Source organism: Ictalurus furcatus, chromosome 29 (assembly GCF_023375685.1).
Source record: "Ictalurus furcatus strain D&B chromosome 29, Billie_1.0, whole genome shotgun sequence".
Lineage (NCBI taxonomy): Eukaryota > Metazoa > Chordata > Actinopteri > Siluriformes > Ictaluridae > Ictalurus > Ictalurus furcatus.
In genome coordinates this window covers 15,740,901-15,754,084 of record NC_071283.1, presented here as the reverse complement: position 1 = coordinate 15,754,084, position 13,184 = coordinate 15,740,901, and the positions used below count along the sequence as shown (strand labels likewise).

Sequence of the window (13,184 nt, the reverse complement as noted above, 5' to 3'; positions counted from 1 at the left end):
GGTCTTGCTTTCTCAGCCTGCAAACATGAAGCTGTTTCTGTGTGTGGCCTTCCTGGCCTCAGCTGCCTGCGTAAGTCTTCAACTTTACACCATCTCTTCTATTCTTCTGGGGAGAAATACATTCTTCGCATGCATACCTGTTTTATATTAATCATTTCACATTTTTATCCTCACAGGTGACTTCAGCAAAGGTGAGCACGTAGAAGTGTTGACTGAAACTGACTGAGTTTGTGGATTTTTTCCATTTTGCTTCGTTATTATTGTTGAATTTCATGAGGAGCTCGTTATTTCTTTGAGAACCAAAATAAATAAATGTATGTCATTAGCATTAGCATGTTCCAGCATCTCAACATATTAGTTGAGATGCTGGAAGACTGAATATTGAAGTGAATATTGAATATCACCTACATCTCCTCCGTATATTCTCATATTGGGTAGAAACTGCTGGTGGTTGGAGGTTTGAATGGTGGTGTTGTTGGTCTGAACCCTGGCGTGGTTGGTCTGAACCCCGGCCTGCTCGGTCTGAACGGAGGACTGTTGAATCCTGGGCTGGTGGTTGGAGGTGTGAATCCAGCGCTGATTGGAGGTGGTGGAGCTTTCATCGGTCAGCCACCCATTGGTCAAGTAAGAACATCGTGTCTTTAGAAATTTTCCACCAAATGCTAAAATAATGCAGATATATTTGGGTTTTTGCATCATGAAAAGCTCGGGTTCTCAAAGTGAAGCACAGACAGGGGAACTGATTCTCATTTTGTTACAGTGGTGAAACACATTATCAAGTTATATCAATTGAAATGAGGAATTTAATTAAAATGGGTTCAGAACATTCAGAAAGTAAGAAATTATTGGCTTCAGTTAATAGACAAAATTTATAGAGTTTGCCTCAAGAATGAGTTCTGGATTATTTTTCCTCCAGATGTTTCCTGCGATCCCTCCATACATGCTCCAGCCTCAGTTCGGAATGCCCAACGCTCCGGCTCAGCTCCCTCAGCAGTTCCCCTTCCAGCCTTACGGGGTATTTAACTTCCTGCGTGATGTTTACATTTACACTCATCAGGCTTTATGATTCGAGATAAAACATCCAAACATCTGTGTAGCAAGAAGTGAAGCGTTAACTATCCAGAGATGTCCTGAGGATCTCGCTCGTGCTCATTTATAGAAATCCGGATGCGAGTTTTATCAAAGAGGACAGTTTTCTTTCAAAATAAAAAGAAACGCATGAAAAAGCCGCTTTGGAAAGTTAAGAACCTTCGAGGAACTCATTCTCCAACACCTTTATCTTTTTCTTTTTCTTTTCCAGCTTGAACTCTAGTTTACTGTGTATGCTTTTACTTAACATATGATACATGATTGTTAGTGAAGTCATTTAGTGTTTAAAGCCGACAGTATTTGATGTTTGTTCTGCTCTGGTGGTAATTAGGCAATGCCCTTCATGCCCCCTGTGAATCGCCAGGTTGTGCCTCAGCAGCAGGCAGCGGTACGCTTACACTCGCTTACTCATAATGAGATGTTTCATTTCATAACTGTGTGTGTGTGTGTGTGTGTGTGTGTGTGTGTGTGTGTGTGGTACGTCATTCTACATACACATGATGCAGACGTTTTCTCTCTGATGAGTATGTGATGTGTATCTACAGGGGCAAATGAACCCGGGGGGAAACGGGCAGCAGCCGCAGGGGGACATGCCCTCCGGCCCAGCGCCACGCTTCAGGGTAATTTACATATACACAGTATATATGCTTATTTTACATATTTATTATATATATCATATATAATTTAACAGAAGTAAAAACCACAGGTGCAAAGAAATGTAGCAGCAGTGTACTTTGGGTTACAAAGCACCTAACACTAACACTAACACGAACACTAACCCTAACTTTTTATTTCCCTTTAAGGAATAAATAGAAAGCAGATTATCTGATAATGGAATAACTACAAACTTAAAATAGCGTGAAATGTTTCAAATATTATATATCTAGTCTGTAATAATCCCACAATGAGAGGTATTATGAGAAATAGAATTTTTTGTGCACAGTATCATTGTTTATTTGAAAGTGATATAAAATAATATTTAGGGTTTTTTTATATTATAAAAATATTTTTGTAGCAGATTATTGAATACGTCGTTATTAAACTGATAATCTCTTAATAACAGACAGCTGCTGTGACTAATGATGTGATGAGTGTTTATTAAACATCAAATAATCTGAAAGTTGATAGTCTGATTAGGGGATTGTTAGTGGATTATAAAGGATAAGTTACAGGTTAGAAGAGTGACTATATGATATGAAATTGTTGAATTCTCTCTCAGCGTGCTCTCCGGTGGAGAACGCAGGACAATTCAGTCGCTCAGGTAATGTAGTGATGACGCTAATCAGAAACGCTAACATGTTTAAGGTTAAAAAAAAATAAAAATCTTATTTATGGTTAATTTGTGATTTCAGGCCAGCCCGAGCCCGACTACACCTGAGCAGCCTGATGAGTGAATCCTCCTGACTTTACTGCACAGTTACACGTCTGAGGTGCGTCTTTATCTCACCTGAAATAGCCTGCACACTTCACTTTCAGTTAGATGGAGAGAAAAAGAAGTTGACTTTGATGTGTTCATTCTTTCTTTCTCTGTTGTTTACAGGCTTGACCCGGAGCAGCTCCTTATTTCTTTTTTGGGAATGATAATTAGATGATGAAATATAGAAATCGTAGAAATAAGATTAGTATTCAATTACAAATTTGAAAAAGCTCAATAATTCATTCTTGACTTTGATTTGATGATCACTAATAAAATTATTCATGCATGCTAAGACAAGTTGTCCTTTTTCATTGGTCTCATTTTAATTTCACTCCATGATCAAGTGGTGCATTACACACACCATGAAACGTGACAGGAAGTCACTGTTCATCCTGCAGTTGATTCATTTCCGGTTACAGCATGCCCCATGTGTTTTATTCCACTTACACCACAGCAGTTTGCTCACTGATCTGATCTATTCTTCACAGCTAAACAAACTGCTCACCAATAATTAGAGATGTTTATTAAAGAATGAGATCAACCTTTAACAATAAAATAAAATCTGTTTATAATTCCATGCAATGCTGTGGAAGACCCATGAACCCAGCGTTTTGGTTAAGAGATTTGTTTGAGTCTCATCGTTGCAGATTTTGACTCGGCATTATCACCTTCCACATTCACAGACTCAGGACAGGTTTATATAACCGAGAAACCAAATTAAAGGTCCTTAATGACGGATAAAAAGTTTACTATAAACCAGGTTTATACCGTGCACAAAACCCGAGCATTATATAGTGCGGGCGCGCGCTCAGGCAAAACCGCGGCCACCTGCACGAGCTTTTATAACGCGACGCTCTCGCACAGGTAATCAGTCTAAACCCGCCACACCTGGCCACGCCTCTTTATAAACCACCGAATGCTTGAGCGCGCGCGTGGGCAGACAGCTATGCCAGGTAACAGAGTAACAAGGTAAGGTAAGGTAAGGTAAGGTAAGGTAAGGTAAGGTAAGGTAAGGTAAGGTAAGGTAAGGTAAGGTAAGGTAAGGTAAGGTAAGGTAAGGTAAGGTAAGGTAAGGTAAGGTAAGGTAAGGTAAGGTAAGGTAAGGTACTAAAGAGGAAACCCAGTAAAGAGCTTCAAGAGGAGAAGAGAAATCCGTCTCTGAGATAAATACGCGGTTTGTAACCGATATAAAGGAATTGCTTCTTCATCACTTGGTCATAAAGCATCCTTTCCGCCCACTCACTCTAGCTCCGCCCACCTTTCCACAAACTGGCGCTTAACCACGCCCCCGCTTCCCCACTGTTTTTGCCTTATTATCGTATATAAATATCAAATTGTTTTTTTGTTTTTAAATAAAGGTGCTATCCTTCTCGGTGTAAATGTACTGAACCTATATTTGATCTAGTTTTAGTGTCATGGACACTAGCACTCAAGCCCTGCTTTTCACTGAGTATTTTCAGATACTCATGAGTTCATTACTCTTACTTTAATTCAGGAAGGTTTTTACACACAGCTTATCTAGTTCAGTCACAACAGATCAGTTTATTTGGGTCAACACAATTTAGTTGGTTTAGGTCAAATGAGGTTGGTTTAGGTTTACTCTAGTATGTTTAGTCAACATTATTACATTTGTAAAACATTTTCTTATTCTGGTTCAATTACACTTTTTAAAATTAAATTAACAGGTTTAATTAATGTTTAAACAAGCAGTTTCATTCATCACTGTACACAATGTATATAATGAAATAAGACTGACATTAATACTGACATTAATACTGACATTAATACAGATCACTGAGTTCAGCACACGTGCTACTCTACAACACAATAACCACAACATTAACAAACATTACAGGAACTCCTTCAAATGTCCAACATAACTGAACATTAAACACTAACATGTCTTTCCATTTACTGAAAAACACAACATTCAATCCCTAAAGTTACTCTCCTAATGCAGTCCCTTGCAAAGCATGCTGGGAACTACAGATCCACTGCCTGGTTAGTTGTCAACAAAAATGATCTATGTAGTTTTAACACAAATTAATGAAGTAAAATTTGTGATTAAATATGTTTACAGTCTGGCCTGTTTGCTCTTTGAAATGGGAATTATTTTATTATTATTATTATTATTATTTTTAACTTGCTACAGGAAACCCGTTTCAGTCGGCCAGAGATTTTAGACTGGATGACGTTTACAGGCTTGACCCTGAGCAGCTCTTTCATTTTTTTTTTGGAAATGATTATTCGATGATGAAATATAGAAATTGTAGAAATAGAATATTTATTATAATTAGAATTTTTAAAAAATTATTAATTCTTGACTGAGTCCTTTGATGATCACTAATGAAATGATTCATGCATGATGAATAAAAAACACATTGTGCTTTTTCATTTACTTTATTCATATTTCTCATTTAAATTTTATTCAACTCCTCTGTCCTGAAGATTTTGAAGTTACAGCTTTACCTCTGAGTGTTACACAGCGCTGACACTGGAGACTCCTTCCATAAATAGCTTTACTTAAGAAATTCGCCATATCAACAATGTATTTAAATCAGTTGATGTGGGTAAGCCGTTGCAATAGAAACAGTAACGCATTAAAAGGAGAACAGTAATATAAACCTGCAATACTGTCGGAAAATTAATCAACTTCTGACCAATCAGAATCCTGAACGCTCTTTAATATTGTGTAATCCATGCAGACTGTCTGAGCCTCGTGTAGTGTAGAAATAGACAGAAAGCGAGACTTAAACGCAGATTAACCCCCGGAGTGTCTAACTGTTAGACTCTAACATTAACATCAGCGCTCATCTTTGTTTTTTATCGTCTTTCGCCCAGTCAGAAAAGCTGATAATTGCACAGAGCTCAGACGTCGTGTTTAGACGCAGATTAGGCAGAACGCTGAGCTCAGGAAGTTCCTCCTGGTCCACATGGTCATTAGTCTAACATCAGACTCCAATCTCTGACACTCCGAGGGTTTGATTCGGTTAAAACGAGGTACGTGATGTCCTCACGTGACCAAAACCAGACAGAACAGAGAAGGTCTTACTCAGTGAGGCTCAGTGTAACTGAGGTCAGGTGAAGTCATCGGTGTGTGTGTGTGACATCGTGACCACACAGTGCTTCAGCACGTCAGATAAGAGGCATGGAGATGGTTTAAAAAGCCAAAGCCAGAGAGACCTTCTCACAGCTCTCATCTCCATTCCACACTGAAGGTACACGCCTGCTTCTGTGCTCTATTTTGTTATAATGGATTAAAATAATCAGGAGGTTGTTGAGATTTTTGGCTCGGACGTTCAGTCTCACTCTTCTTGGTGTGTTCTTGTTTCACAGCTGGACACCATGAAGCTCCAGACCTTCATCCTTTCAGCTGTTCTCAGCTTTTGCTCTTCAGCTCCAGTGAGAATTTATCCATTATCTTGTTTTTTTTTGTTTTTTGTTTTTTTACACCACTGTATAACCGTGTTAAATCCTGGCTTCTGATTGGTCAGAAGGTGTTAATTAAAATGTTCTATAACAGCAGCACAGGTTTATATTAAGGCGCATGTTCTGATACGTTATCGTTTCTATAGCAACAGCTCATTCACACTCTGATGTGTAATCGTCAATATGAGGAAGTTTTCTCTAAGGTTGTAAAGATGTCTGTTTAACATTTTATGGAAGGAGTCTCCAGTGTCAGTGCGTTAGAACTGCTCTGCAGGACAGAAGATTTTGCGCGTTACAGTTTCTCTGTAACAGAAGGCAACACGCTGAGGTTTTATTGTTTTATAAACTTTGAGAGAGTAAGCGAGGCTGGTGAGGGAACGACTCGTGTAAGTCAGAACAGGAACGAACTTGTTTTGTAGACGTTATACAACGTTAAACGCAGCTAGAAATGGGTGAAATGTGTGACGTTCTTTCATAAATAACATCTGTATTTGTTGGTAAAATGTCTGTAGTGTAAGAGGAATAAACACACACAGTTATTTATGTACTTACTCTTTAATTCCCATGCAGTAATAAACCCTCTCTCCTCTTCCAGATCCTCCGCCAGCAGCTTGGAATAATCGCCAGTAACAGCAATGAGGTCTTTATCTTCCATGAGTTCATAGTTGTTTATATTTTTGTTTGTTTTGAAGATTTAATGCGAATGATATTTTGCTGTCCTGTAGATTGTGCGCCTCCCAGGACTCACGCTCGCCGGCGTCGGTTTGGGACAAACACAAGTCCAGGTACTGAAATAAAACAAATCTCATAACTCTCTGAAGTCGCTTCAGCTTAAATACGGCCAAAATATCAACTGCTTTTCTTTCCTCCTCATGCACTTAGAGATCAGGAGCAGGGGATCGTCCGCAGTGTATTCGGGATTTGTGAAAGATTTACTCTTTATTTTCTCTCTCTTTCCTCTCAGGGCACTCAGTTCCTCTCTCCGTTCCTGATCCAGTCCCAGCCTGATCTCCTGATGCCTCCTCACCTGCTGAATTTTGGTCCTCAGTTTCCGGGTCAGTTCCTGACCCCACAACAGAACCTGCCCCCGTTACTACTGCCCTCTCTTCAGCAAGAGCAGCCCACAGGGTCAATCGACCCCAACAACCCTCCCCCCAACAACCAGGACCCTGCCCAGGTACAGCTTACTCTTCAAAATGGGTTTCAAGTAGAACCACATTTAGGACCTAGAACTGCTTTAACCCATCGTTACAGTCCATTATATTACAATATCTAATACAATATCTAATTTTTATCAATTTTTTTGGCTGAAGGTGGTTCCTCAGTACTTCCCGTTACCTCGGGCACCAGCAGGACAGGTGTGTGTGTGTGTGTGGGTGGGTGTGTGTGTGTCTTCACTCATGTTGATTTCAGTCGGATTTTCGGATTAACGCTCGTGTTTCACCTCACAGGGTTTTCGGTATTATATAAGTTATGGATTCCCTTCAAGAAACACGCTGCCCATGTTCCCGTCCAATCAGAACACGGCTAATAAAAATGTGGCCAATCGGAACCCAGTCGGACCCACTAAAGTCCCTCAGCCTGTGCAGGTAACGTACAGTACATCACACACCCTCAGCTGATGTCATACAGCAACCAACCAATCAGCAGCTCCACTTCAGCTCACACTCAGTAACATCACATCTTTCTTAAAATTCTTTCTCTCACTTTTTCCAACTTTCTACACACACACACACACAATCATGTTAGTTGTGTGTTAATGACTACTGAGTGAAGAGAACTGAACAGCTGGATTAGTGATGAGTGACAGAACGAGTTGTTTGTTCTCAGGATTTTAGAAGTGAAAATATTTCTATTTTATTTGATCAGAATAACGGGAAGGTGGTGGAGCCGTGGCACATGACTCCGCCCCCTGAAAACCGTGGCGATCGTCCTGGGCGTGGTGTAGAGGGGGTAAATACACAGTCCTATCTGTATTATATCTAATATCTAATAAAGTGGAAATCATTGTGGATTTGTTTTGTTGTAAATGACAGGGTCCTGCGTTAGCTTTTTTCCAGCCGTAGACCTGAAGAGAAACGTGTGAGTACTGTAGCGTAGCTGTGTATTTCCCATTTTATTTGTTTTGTGTATTACATGCAAACATATATTTTTAAAATTCCTGTTAAGCAAGTAAATATTTCCTATGTCCCCCCCCACAGGTGTCCGAGTGAAAGCTTAAACATCTCAGAACGTCACACACGTCACAACGTGACGCAATTCTTTGTGTAACTGTTATAACACCTTATTACTCTGTATCACCTGTATGAGCTGAGAATAAAGACTTTATTATAATGAGCAGGCCGAGCGTGTGATCAGTGCGTGACTGACTGAAGGATAAATGAACACAGAATGCAGGAAAATGCTGAGCTGATGAGTTTAATGATGATAAAACAGGGATTTAAAATAAAGAAAGTTGTTTAATTAGTAAAGAACCCCGTTACCACCATCTACACCTCCTCCTCTAATAATGCTGCTAAATCAATTTCTATCTTTTTTTACTCATTTACTTCAATAAAGGAATTGCTTCTTGATTGTATAATGATCCGTAATCTCAGGCCATCTGATCACCTGCGAAAAAACACGAAAAATAATTAGCAGGAAAGTCGTTTAAAAAAAAAACGCTGCTACTGGAATCAGTTAAAAAGCAAAACAATAAATCAAAAGTATAATAAATGACCTGTACATTTGTGAGTGTAGATGTACTTTTGTCTTTACTGCAGTGCATCTTCATCACTCCCAGATCCAACCTGAAGGATACAAATGGAAAAAAAAAACAAAAAACAAACACTGAAATACTTATGCAATGAAAAAAAGATAAAAAAAAAAAAAATTATCTGAATTTTTACTCACCATTGAGGCGGCTTGAGGCTGTGCGTCAGAGTAAAAACAACAATTCAGAACAGGTACAAGAAAATGATTTCTACATCAATTCTTTATTCATCAGTAACTGATTTTAAAGAATTTCTTACTCGTGGAGTCACGCCGAATTCGAAAGAAAGAGGAGTCTGTTTGGGGAAAAAAGTAAATCTGTGTGAGATTAACATCATAAAGAGGAATAATTCAAAATAAAATCTGATCAAATGAGCATAAATCAATCAATACAAATATTATTACTGTAGAATTTGAGTTGTACAGAATCTTCACGTAGGACTGAGGAGAAAAAAATAGAGCTGTTAATGCGGTGCATTTTGAAGAAATATAAATATATACTGTACTCTATAGTAATGAAAATACAGATGTTTAATTTAATCAGAGTCAAGTACCATGAATGGCTGAGGTGGTTTCCTGCCATGCTACAAAGGAAGAGCAAGTATTATTATTATTATTATTATTATTATTATTAGTAGTAGTAGTAGTAGTAGTATTAAAAAAAATATGAATAATAACTTAAGATCTAAGAATTTGGTACCTTAGGTGGTGGTCCACGGGGCTAAAAATGTAGAATTTTAAATCACAATATATTCAATTCTTTAATCTTTAACATTTTGAATGTGTAAAAGTCTTAATGAGAGAGTAATAACACGTAAAGGGAACTCCGTGAACTTACACAAGGTAAGAGGAAAACACTCTCTCCCTGTCGGGGAAAAGGCATCATTAAAGAATTATTAAAGATTAGTTAAAAATATTTAGCGTTTATAGCTGAATACAACGCATCACCTCTTTTATGGGCAGAGTGGTGTTAACATTCTGGAAAAAAAGAAGAGAATTGACCAGAACAGAAAGATTTATTCATTTATAAACACAAACAAACAGACAAATGGATGAATAAACACGTACCTGCAGTGTGACGTTGTCAGCCTGCACGTGACGACGTGTAAAAGACGTGATTAAAACACTGAAGCAGATTCATTACGTCATAATCATTCTGTTATATTTCTATATGAACATGAGGTCATGAAGCTCGTACCCGGTACACAGCGATGAGCCTCAGGCTGCTCTGCAACACAGGTCATATTTCTGTCATTAACTACAGAATCATAGAGAATGATTCTAGAGAATCATCACTGAAGCTTAGAAAGTGTTCACATTTTTCTCCAGAGATTGGTGTTGCTAGGAGGATGAGCGGTATGGAGGGTGGGTGGATGGATGGATTGTTGTTGCTAGGTTAGTAGTGGGTTCTGTGTGGAACTCACGGTGATGTTGGGGTTCAGTAGTATTCCCCGCTGCACACCGTCACCTCGTGGGCCGTGAGGAGGCCGGAATGGTCTTCCACCTCCCTGAAGATATTCAAAAAAAACTCAGCAACTTTACGTTTTCTTACACTATATCTATAAAAGACGAGGTGTGCGAGTTTAACTTCCTCACAGGTTCTCTGGCTTAGTGACGGAACTTCACTGCTTTTTCCCTCTGAGTAAAACGTTGACGTTTCTCTACACAAAACAGGGTTCCTTTTCAGAACCTCTTTAGAGGAATGAAAAACCTGTAACTAGCCAAAGAACCCTTGAGGAACCATGTCGTGGCCAGAACGTACATGAGGAGGCCGTCCAGCACCGTGTGGTCCTCCTGGTCCTCTCTGCTCTCTGTAATCTGAAGGATTCAAAGATCCCGAGTCCTGTCCGAAAACACAGATTAACACTTCAGTAGTGAAGGACGATAATGACGAGGAACCTGTAGGGGAACTTAAGGTTCTGCGTTCTCACACAGCTTCTCCGAGCTGTCTCCAGCTTTTTCATTTAAAAGCTAACTGTTCAAGTCAGCAAGAGTTTTATTCCTCTTACACCACAGCAAGTTACCAACAATTACGATGCTTTATAGAATACATTGTACTTTTTATCCATTTATAGCTACGTTTAATGCTGCGGACCGTGCATGAACAAGTTCTTATGTTAAAGCAGCAATAAACAATCGCTTCCTCGGCAGCTTCTTAAGACAAAACACACAGCCTAATTTGTTCTTGTTGCTGAGAAAAGTGTAAACTCATCTGTCCTGAAGATGTTAAACGGTTACAGCTTCACTTCGGACACTGGAGACTCCTTCCAAATATGATAAAGAAATGTCTTTAAGAAAAACACCAAAGGATTTTAATAAATAAATCTGTTGGAGCGTCGCTGTACGAGTCCCTGTGTAGGAGAGCATTAATATAAGACCAGCACCTTCGGATTCATTTGGAAATAAAACGAGACGTTTTGACTCACGTGAGCAGTCGCTCCGACGGTCAGTAACGCCACCACAAGCAGGAGCTTCATTTCCGTGTAAGAAAACAGACGAGAGAACGCTCTGAGTCTCGTACCTGCTCCGGAGTCCGTATAAATACTGCTGCTGAAGATCGTTGAGCAATCACTGATGTTACTCAAGAAGAAGTTTCTAGCAGATGATTATTATTACGACAAAAGATTATTTACATTAATCCCAAAAGCATCTTGCAGCACACGGCTTAAAGCTGAGCTGCACACCTCGACATGTCTACTGTAATAATGTAAAGCTCGAGCACTGAATCAGTGCTGAAGTTACGTTAACATTAACAACGCCTACTTTCAATGAGTAAAAAATCATCAGAAACAGGTTGAATAAAAGGATCTTTGTTTTATTGTAACATCATGATGCTGAACATTAGCAGTGGAGCTGACAATGTTGTCAATATTTCTTTACTTCAGAAGATTTGTGAAGCATAAATGTGTTATTTACATTTTCCTGCACTTTTACAGTCCAAATACAGAACTTTATTCTCATTACAGGATGCAGACGATCGTCTTCTGTGTGATGTCTCTACATGCAGTCCACTCTGTGTTTTTGTCCATTTCTGTATACAATGCTGTGCGTGAGAATGTAAATAAAGTGTTTTGGAAGTGTGTGTGTGTGTGTTACTGGGTGTAAACTCTTCCAGCTCGATAAATCCCTGAAATCTCTCCTAATCTCAATGTGTTTAATCTCAAGCTCAAGTTTAAAGTCTGTTAAAGTGCCTAGACATACAGTGTATTGCAGAATTTATATTCAACTGAAACACACACACACACACACACACACACACACACACTCACTCACACATTTTTCCTCCTGATTTGTTACACACTGAAACTCTGACACATTCACTCCTCTATAATCAACTAATTAATAAATAAATGACAGAACTGACGTGAATCGGATTCAAGTCATCACTACATGGCTAAAGATTATTATACACAATTAAATAATGCACATTTTTATTTTATTTGTTATTTTTATTAGTTTTTATTTTTGTTAGTTTTAAATTAAATTTTTTAAATTTCAAAATTAAAAATAGTTCAAAGCTTGTCAAGGGTTTTTTTTTTTTAAGTTTGTAAGTTTAGAATATTTGTTTAAAATGTTTTGACTAGTTTATTCTCAAATTTTTAAGTAGTTTAAGGATACTGAAAAAAAACCCCAACCTAAACATAATGTTAACCTGTTGCTGAAAAAAGGAAAAAAAGGTAATAAAAAATCTTTCACCTGCATCCGCTTGTGAGTTTGATCTGTTTCCTTTTTGTTTTGTTTGTTTTTGTCTTTTTGTTTGTACAGTTAAAGTTAAATGGTGTAAAGAAAAATCAATCTAAACACGTTTCTGGTTCTTTGTTGGGAATTCGAGTACAAATCTCAATAGCTTTACATTCTACTGAAATTGCGCGAGCCAGAAGCAACACACACACACACACACACACACACACACACACAGTGTGTTTTATTTCTTACTCATCAGAACTAATCAGTGTTAAGTGTTTAAGCGTTTTATGAACACACCTCATTGATTGCTGAAATAAATAAAGCAGTAATGGGTTTCTGTGGAAATCTGAAATCCTCACAGCACAACAACGTGACGTCACGATCTTTCTGTTCTGTATTTAACTCGTCCTGACGCACGGAGCCGAGCAGACCGAGACTTCACAACAGCAGTCGCTTGTAAAGGTAATAAAGAAGTTCGTCTCTGTACAGTTTCCTCGCTCACTAACCGTTATCCTAAACCTGGGAGTAAACTTTATTTTTTATTGTCTTTAGTGAACAAACTCCAGAAACATGAAGAGCACAGTCTGGTTGTTTTGCCTCATTGGCCTGACCTGGGCTGTCCACGTAGGTCTTTAACATCTGAACTTTGTGTGTGTGTGCTGCGTGTGTATTTATATATTTAGTTATTCACTGATGGATTGTCTTCCAGGCTGAAATGGATCTTCACCGTGAGGATCGCTCGATCTCCAACTCGGACTCTGATGAGGTTTGGAAAATAAACAAAAATCTAACGCTGCAATCCTTTGTACTA

At 38.7% G+C, this 13,184-nt stretch overlaps 2 protein-coding genes across 4 annotated transcripts; both read left to right on the top strand.

Annotated features, from left to right (window-relative positions):
- Positions 1-751: 751 nt before the first annotated feature.
- On the top strand, positions 752-2,633 carry LOC128604401 (protein enabled-like). The gene is made up of 5 exons (XM_053619515.1): positions 752-1,015; positions 1,421-1,477; positions 1,635-1,709; positions 2,309-2,350; positions 2,442-2,633. Exons 1-5 carry the CDS (start codon positions 890-892, stop codon positions 2,481-2,483), a joined length of 342 nt encoding a protein of 113 aa, XP_053475490.1. The 5' UTR covers positions 752-889; the 3' UTR covers positions 2,484-2,633.
- Positions 2,634-5,239: 2,606 nt separating this feature from the next.
- odam (odontogenic, ameloblast associated) lies at positions 5,240-8,269 on the top strand. Of its 3 annotated transcripts, XM_053619509.1 has the most exons (9): positions 5,803-6,321; positions 6,531-6,575; positions 6,661-6,720; positions 6,900-7,112; positions 7,249-7,293; positions 7,387-7,524; positions 7,805-7,888; positions 7,972-8,017; positions 8,137-8,269. In XM_053619509.1, exons 1-8 carry the CDS (start codon positions 6,166-6,168, stop codon positions 7,999-8,001), a joined length of 771 nt encoding a protein of 256 aa, XP_053475484.1. In that variant the 5' UTR covers positions 5,803-6,165; the 3' UTR covers positions 8,002-8,017; positions 8,137-8,269. The 3 variants fall into 3 exon arrangements, with proteins under 3 accessions (XP_053475485.1, XP_053475484.1, XP_053475483.1); XM_053619510.1 differs by lacking the exon at positions 8,137-8,269 and adding an exon at positions 5,240-5,724 and having other exon boundaries at positions 5,843-5,908; positions 7,805-8,042; XM_053619508.1 differs by lacking the exon at positions 8,137-8,269 and having other exon boundaries at positions 7,805-8,042.
- The last annotated feature ends 4,915 nt before the right edge of the window (positions 8,270-13,184 follow it).

Coding starts and splice junctions, on each gene's coding strand:
- odam (XM_053619508.1), top strand. CDS start 6,166: ATGGAAGGAGTCTCCAGTGTCAGTGCGTTAGAACTGCTCTGCAGGACA. Junction 6,721..6,899: donor TGGGACAAACACAAGTCCAG/GTACTGAAATAA, acceptor CTTTCCTCTCAG/GGCACTCAGTTCCTCTCTCC. Junction 7,294..7,386: donor CTCGGGCACCAGCAGGACAG/GTGTGTGTGTGT, acceptor TTCACCTCACAG/GGTTTTCGGTATTATATAAG.
- LOC128604401 (XM_053619515.1), top strand. CDS start 890: ATGAGTTCTGGATTATTTTTCCTCCAGATGTTTCCTGCGATCCCTCCA. Junction 1,710..2,308: donor GCCCAGCGCCACGCTTCAGG/GTAATTTACATA, acceptor ATTCTCTCTCAG/CGTGCTCTCCGGTGGAGAAC. Junction 2,351..2,441: donor AGGACAATTCAGTCGCTCAG/GTAATGTAGTGA, acceptor TTGTGATTTCAG/GCCAGCCCGAGCCCGACTAC.